Source organism: Bidens hawaiensis, unplaced genomic scaffold, assembly GCF_021521415.1.
Source record: "Bidens hawaiensis isolate Kalapana, Puna unplaced genomic scaffold, B.hawaiensis_p1.1 tig00017496_1, whole genome shotgun sequence".
Taxonomy (NCBI): Eukaryota; Viridiplantae; Streptophyta; class Magnoliopsida; order Asterales; family Asteraceae; genus Bidens; species Bidens hawaiensis.
In genome coordinates this window covers 194998-202937 of record NW_027492651.1, presented here as the reverse complement: position 1 = coordinate 202937, position 7940 = coordinate 194998, and the positions used below count along the sequence as shown (strand labels likewise).

The following is a 7940-nucleotide window of genomic DNA, read 5'->3' as shown; positions in this document are numbered from 1 at the left end:
TCACATATTCGAATGCCTTTTTTGTTGATCAATACTTCAATACAATAATGAAAACATGATAAATAATAAACATGCGATAACGTGCTTACATGTTAGAGCAAAAAGAGTAGCAACAACAGAGGAGCGTAATAATCCAAACTACATGATTGTCAGCTTCGTTGAGTTCTCATTTATGATGTATAGTAAAGGATGGGGATTAGGGTTTATGGCAAAACCGATTTAGAGAGAGGGAGAGACACACAATTTTGGTGTTTGTGAGTTTAGGTTATGATGTTAAAACTTTATCTCTTTTTATATACATCTAAGGGGAATATTTTCCATCAACAATTACCAAACTAATATATAATAAGGTATAAATAATATTTTGATCTATTATCAAATAAATTATTAAAATGATCACACATAAATAAATATATATTAATATTTATTCTTACATTTTTAGCTCAAATTGACGTACTCAGTTCCATGGGTATGCATATCAGTTTACAGCTTTCCATACCGAACTTCATCGAAAGATTAACGGCATACCTATGCTTATGGACTATGAACCCATCAGTCTCATACTCGAGTTCTATACCTAGGAAGTGTTATCACAGTCAATTATGTATTGTTGAGAAAAACATACTAATGGTTAAACCCGATCTCTTTCAAAACCCCCATTAGATCTAATCGTACCACCCTAATATCATCTCGTTCATCATAAATTTTAATAGGTTTCTTGTAAATTTATTTTTTTCCTTTTTCTAGGCTAAATGAAAACATCACGAAAAAGAACATAAAATGTTATTAGGAGGTCACGAGCTAGGAGCCTCTTTGGTTTGGCGAGTCCGAGTTGATGTCACATTTTGTTTGTAATGCATTTGGCGCCATTTGTTTGTGGTGCAGCATTGGTTGTTATGTAAACATATAACACGTGACTAAAAACTGAACAACTTTCAAAATTTCAACATTTTTTTTTCATTTGATTATACACCAACAAGCTAATTACACTTTATACTTTAAAAATGACGAATGTATAGTAGTTTCGAAGAAAGATACAATATAAAAGAAAATATATCATAAAATCCAAAAGCTATGTTAAAGTTAAAAAGAAATGATGGTTATGATAAATACGTATCTAACATCTAAAACAAAAGATTAAATCTATTAATGAATTACAAAATAGCTATAAATTGTATCAATTAATTATAATATGAAACTTATCATAGAGTTAGATTATTTATATTGGACTAACTAGACAGAGACAAGATAAAGAGCTAGAAGTAATGAACGGAAACGGCTCAATAGTCTGGATCATTTGATAATCATCAAAGATTGTTTGCTCTAATTGTTGGACTCAAATCCTAACATCTCGAATCAGGATTTCAACCTCAACCATTTTTCCAATTTTAGCGACTTTTGTTTATGTCTTTCAATTGCAGAAACACGCAATCATTCATGCATTTTTTAAGCAGCTAAATTTTATTCACACACAATAAGTTTTAGTTTTTAAAATTTGACTCTAACTACTAAATTTAGATTTGCCCTATACGAATTACTACAACAGTTTAGTTAATCAACATTACATCGATTTTCTTTGAAAGTTTTCTCTTTTATATTTTATGTGTTACATCATCTACATACATGACAATTACCTAAATAAACTTTTTGCGGCAATAAACTAAAACTATTATTTTGTTAATACCATGTTAAGTAGTAATCATGTGATAGAACTTCACCATGACAATAAAATCAAATATCATTTATGTTATACCAAATTAAAATGAAAAAAAAAAAGTTCATATAAAGGAAAACTTATCATTGACATATTTGGAATACATGTAGTTGATAAATGTACCATGAATTTGTAATATCTTCCACATATGAATAAGAGAGCACAATTCAAAGTGAATATGATTCACCAATCAAGTCACTACTCCAATAACACAATTGTCTCCATGTCCCATTTCCAAATGTTGGCCAAATTACACCACGTAAAATCCATTATTTTTCTATCAAACTATTATAAAAATGAATTTAAAAACTCCGGATAAATGTGTTGAGAATTTGGACCCACCAACATGTTGCACTAAATCCGTTAAAAAAAGCTGTTATAAAAAACATGAAATCAACTATCCAAGCGTTATATGTAACGAGTCAACCAGACAACCAAAACAATAGTAACAATACAACCATATTTAGATTTGTTACGTTTCGTCAGTGTGAGTTAAACACTTACGCATGACTAATCACCATGGAAATGGCTCAAATTAACCTATAGAACTTCAAACCTTTTCTAATTTCCGTGAGACATTTATGGACAATCATCGCCTTTAAGGTCGGACACCGTCAATATACCATTGTGATGAAACATAGGCCATTGGGTCTCGAATATTAATTTTTTCTTAATTCCAAAAAACTTACAGCCCACCATATAAGCCATCAATATATCACACGTACATGATAGGCTATTCGCTATTGTTTTTTTTTTTAATTATTTATTTATTTTTATCATATTTCAAAAAGAAAATTAGTCATAAACTATATATCTTCTCATACTTTCTTTGAAAAGATGGTTAAGCCTTTTATATTTAAAATGCAGGTTTTGGAGAAATCAGATTAATCTGATTTTGTAAGTACTCTAACAAACATGAAATTTAGTTACTAGCCCTAGAACGTAACTTTGTGAGCTCTTGAAAACAAAGTACGTGGCATTAGTTTTTATTTCTTGTGAGATTGTTAGATCAAACTTGGTGATATGAGTTATACACTTATACTAAAATCTTTAACTAATCAGTTAATTATATCTTAACTGAAATAAATTAGATTATTTTCTATAGCATAGCTTTTTAAAGTGTATCTATGCATATTTTCTCGTCTTTTGAAATCTTTTACTGATACCACTATTTATAAAATAACATATAAAAAACATTAGTTTCTTAATTAGACAAAAAAAAATGGTTAAAGAAGACACTTGCAACTTACAAGTTATTCATTTTAACCTTTATCTAACCCATTTGACCATCCCGATTTACGCGTTTAAATAAGTGTAAATGATTTTTCAAATAGCAACTAAATGATCAATGCTCAGGACTAAAGAACATAATATAGAGTTGCTTCCATGTCAAGTCAATATGTAACAATGTTTATGATCTACAATTAACATAAAATTAAGCCATGCATGAATCATGATATCAAAAGAAAGAAAAATCCTCTATATAACAATAAAAGAAATTATTTCACTTTATTTTTTAAAATCTCACTTTAATTTTTAGTGATAGAATTCCAAAAAGCCACTATATTTACAGGATATAAACATTTATAATTATTGTAAAATCCAACATCAATTAGTGACTCATCACCCATACCCTCACCCTAAAAGGACTAGTCATAATTGCTTTATTAATGTCATCAATTGATTGAATTATCAAGAGGGTCCAAACACCAACTAACTTGAATGGCCCATGATGGGCATTTGCCCTCATTTGCGTTTGTCTTGGCCTCTTGACCAGATTGGTGGCAAAGGTAGTGTACATTTGAAGCATGCCATGTGAGAGTGGGTGAGGGACCAACTAACACAAACTTACACCAAAGTGGTTACATATTGTGTCTTGATCAATGCTTAAAACTATTTCAAAAGCTATACAAAGCCTAGAGCGTGATCTTCATTCTTCTTTATGTAAAACTTTAAAAAATATAAAAGATTTCGGGTCTTACTAGGGACACCAAACGCTCCCTACGCCCGTATATCTGGTCATACGGGGGCCTATAGGTTGTTTTTAAGAAAAAACCCCGATGTCTTTAGAAAATCCGTTTAATAAAACATCAATGGACTATAAATTCATGCAAAAACTATTTCTGGGTATTCAGTTTTCATTCAAAGACTTTTTTTTTAAAAATAGATGAGCATATATACCTACAATCCTGATTATTGAGTAGATAATCTTGGACCCATATAACTTTTGCTCATATCCTAAGTTCCTAAGACCTTAAATAGTGTATTCGGCTATGTTTCAATCCTACTAAGCGACGAATCTATCAAGATCATATCTACTCTTCTATTTTATTATACCCTAACATTCTAATATTTCCGATTGTTGTATATTGAGAATTATTTGATTTTAGTAACAATACATTTGCAAAGTATTTTCATGGAAAAGTAACTCTATGTTGGCTCATTTATTTTATATATCGTAAACTTTTAAGTACGACCGGCGATGTTATACGGAACAGATTGTTGGGCCATCAAAAAGACACATGCGCGCAAGTTTGAGGTAGCAGAGATGAGGATGCTAAGGTGGATGTGTGGGCACACAAGGTTAGACCGAATAAGAAACGAGGAGTTTCGGGATAAACTAGGGGTAGCTAGTATATCAGATAAAATAAGAGAGGGCAGATTGAGATGGTTTGGACATGTAAAAAGAAGACAACAAACGGCTCCTGTGAGATCAGTGGAAACTATACTTGTAGAGGGGAGAAGGGGTAGAGGTAGACCCAAATTGACTTGGGACGAGAGGATTAGGTATGATTTATTAGATTTGCATCTCTCTGAGAACATGGTTCAGGATAGAACTTTCTGGAGACGTAGAATTAAGGTTAAGGACCAGTAGGAGGAGGGGTTATCTCTCGTTATAACTTTTTATTATACTATTTTCGTTATTAGTGTTTTCATTTCCTATTTAGGGTTATTATCTTTATCAGAATAGTTATTATTATTATTATTATTATTATTATCATTTAGCCTGTCCACTATAAATGTTGATTAAATGCTACCACTAGTATATTGTTTCTAGTATAGTATTAATATACTACTATTTTCTTTTCTTTTAATACACACACACACACATTATCTATTTATTTTGAGCTGGGGGTCTCATTGGAAGCAACCTCTATATCTTTAGGGATAGAGGTAAGGTTTGTCTACATCTCACCCTCCCTAGACTCTACAGATAGCTTTAGTTATTTATGGGATATGCTGGGTATGATTGTTGTTGTTGTTTGTAAACTTTTTAGTACGATATAAACATTTATTGAATATAATATTAGTAAGAACCTAAACCGGACCACATTATAACTAGTTAAACAACTTGTTAATTGTACGGGGCTTTCAAGGGACATCATACATCAACTAGTTTGGACACCTCCAGTCTGAATCTTGGATTCACCGGTGTATGTAATTCAATAAATATATGGTAAAAATAAATTTTTATAATATAAGCTAATTTTCGAATTATATATCCTTTTGTTTTGTCAATGAAGTTTAAAACTATATATTTATTGAAATGAAACAATAAAAGTCAAATTTGAAACTAGTATGTTGAGAAAGCAATAGAAAGTTATGGAGTCTTAAACATCCTTTTAATAATAATGATTTGAAGTCTCATAAAACACATAATTTAACATTAACATTAACATATTCCCATGTATGGCATGCATTTATAGAAGATAGAATGCGATCTTCGTTTGTGACTTAGTGGTAGGAGGCTTAGGTTTTCTGGTGGATACTTAAGTTCGAATCTCACTTGTGTCATATTTTAATGGATATTGGCAATGAAAGATTTGAGCTAGGCCTTGTGCAAAGGTTGTCAGTTCGAATCCTGAGCCCACCCGGGTTTTCGTCCCACTGTGTGCTACGCCAGAGAGTTCTGCTCTTGTGGTGTCACAACGGCTGTCAAGTGGCAGTTGGCGGTATGGTTTTCCGGGGGAACGCCCAAGCAAAACCCTGAAGCTCAGAGTGGGTTCGGTTAAGACAACATAATCTGGCAAGAATGTGGCATCGAGACTCTCCAAATTTAAAAAATACAGTAACATAAATATAAGAAATTCGACGTTCTAAAAAAAGAATGCGATCTTCACGTATCAAAAGATGTACCACACATTTATTACTTATTTAAGAAAACGAAGCTTGATATAAACTATTTTTAAAGTATGAAACAAATCAGAAATCAAATCCGTTGTAGTCTAGTTGGTTAGGATACTCGAGAGACCCGGGTTCAAGTCCCGGCAACGGAATATATATATTTTACTTTCTTCCCTTTCCCAAGCGCTAAATATATAATTATCACTCGTTTTCTTTCTTTTTCCCAATCAAAAACTCGAAGAAATGATCTCCAAACCCTAGCTCGCTCACTTTGTTTTCAATCTAATTAATTACTGCACATTTTTACTGCTTTCACTTCTCATCTGCAGTCTTCTCCCGTGGCACACGGTAACCGTTCCTTCTTCTTTTTCGCTGCTAAGTTTACCTTCTGCTTTAAAACGTCTATTATTATTTATTTGTGTTGTATGATCTGGTGAGACGGTTTTCGTGATGAAATTCGACTGCGTGTGGTTTTAGATCCTAATTTTGTGTGGAGTAGATATACGATTAATTATAGGTTAGCGAATTTCAGTTTGCATCATTTGTAAATTCATAGTTGGTGCCTGCTGAAGCATTACATGATTACATCCTAGGCCCAGAATCATATCTCGACAGCTTAAGGTTCGCTTTGGACCCGTCGCTCATGGTCTAGGGTCCTTACCGAACCTTATGCATTCTGGTCAATGGCTGTTGGATATTTATTTGGATCATGGGTTAAACGTTTAAGTATATATATGTCGGTTTTGGTTTGTGTAGATTTTTGCCTTTAACAAACTGGTGAGATTGTTATGCGGTTATGCCTGTCCTGCTTGCTAAAGAAGGTGAATCAGAACATGAAGACAGTTTTTGTCCTGTGTTTGATTTGTTCTTGTTTCACTGGCGTTCATAAAATAGCTAGAAATATGATAGATGCATCTCATTTGTGTGTATTTAGGATTCATTTTGTTTTTAGATCTTGGTGTTTAAGTGTCTGGTTAAATGATTCCAGTAGCATCCTTCAATTTTACACTAGAACTTTTTTAACTTTTCTTTGAAGTCTAAAAGAATCGAAGGATGTTATTTTTACCGATTTTGACATGATTATGTACAGTTGATGAAATTTTATCTTGATCTAAGAATTATTTTGGAAGGATAACTTGGTAATGTCGATTTATCTTAATGTTTAAATCAAAACATCACTTTTTGTAAACAAACAATATTGTTATGACTGAGCTGCCTTATTGATATTATTATTATTATTATCCTTTCCCCAAAGGTCTAATCGAGAGATAGGATTTTGATCAAATTTCAACAATAAATAATGGTAAAAAGTTAAAAAAAAAGGTAAAGGACAATTGTGGTAAACTGTTTAACAAGATTTGTTGCGTTGATTTGCAGGTCAAGATCACGCGATTATGGAAGATAATGACATGAATTCTTTTATTTTCAAAAGCGTTGACACCAAGCAAAAGCAAGATCAAGACGCACTCTCTGCTGAAGATTTGGCCTGGGCCGATTCGTGTTTAATTCAAGATCCTGAAATATCCGAAAAAAATATGGATTCTCTAAAAGAAGCTCTACTCCAAATTCTTGATCAACATTCTGAGATCCATGGCCTGCCAAATGACCAAACTGCCCCTGAGAATTTGCATTCCGTCATGGAGGAAGAAGTAACTTCACATGCTGCAGGAAAAAGTGTTGACCAAGACGTAGAACAAGAAAGCTATGATGTTTTATCCATATTAAAAAAACAACCGTTTCTTCCAAATTATCATGATGAGATGATGAACTTTCAATTTCCTAATGATGGTGATGATGATATGGGATTTTTGGTGTCTGAATTTGTGGAACCGCTGCCTGATGAGGATATTTTTAAGGTTTGGGATTTAGATATCCCGGTTGAAGATGATGAAGATGAACTTGATATTGATAAACAGTTGAAGAAGGCGCTTTCTTCAAATGCAGATGATGCTGTTGATAGTCTTGTTGAAAGTATTGCAGATCTTTCTATAAAGTAGAGTGTTGGGTTTATTATCAGTTTTAGACTAATGAATGCTAGTTGAGCTGTTAAAACCATCTTATTTTCATCTCTATGTAAGTGTTTTTCTTCTTTTGAGCTTTG

At 32.5% G+C, this 7940-nt stretch overlaps 1 protein-coding gene across 1 annotated transcript; it reads left to right on the top strand.

Moving 5' to 3' along the window:
- Window positions 1-6170: 6170 nt before the first annotated feature.
- Window positions 6171-7836, top strand: LOC143554103 (uncharacterized). Its single transcript, XM_077043959.1, has 2 exons — window positions 6171-6193; window positions 7223-7836. The coding sequence occupies exon 2, from the start codon at window positions 7234-7236 to the stop codon at window positions 7834-7836; it is 603 nt and encodes a 200-aa protein (XP_076900074.1). The 5' UTR covers window positions 6171-6193; window positions 7223-7233.
- The last annotated feature ends 104 nt before the right edge of the window (window positions 7837-7940 follow it).

Excerpts from the sequence above, each read along its gene's own strand:
- LOC143554103 (XM_077043959.1), top strand. The coding sequence starts at position 7,234 with ATGGAAGATAATGACATGAATTCTTTTATTTTCAAAAGCGTTGACACC.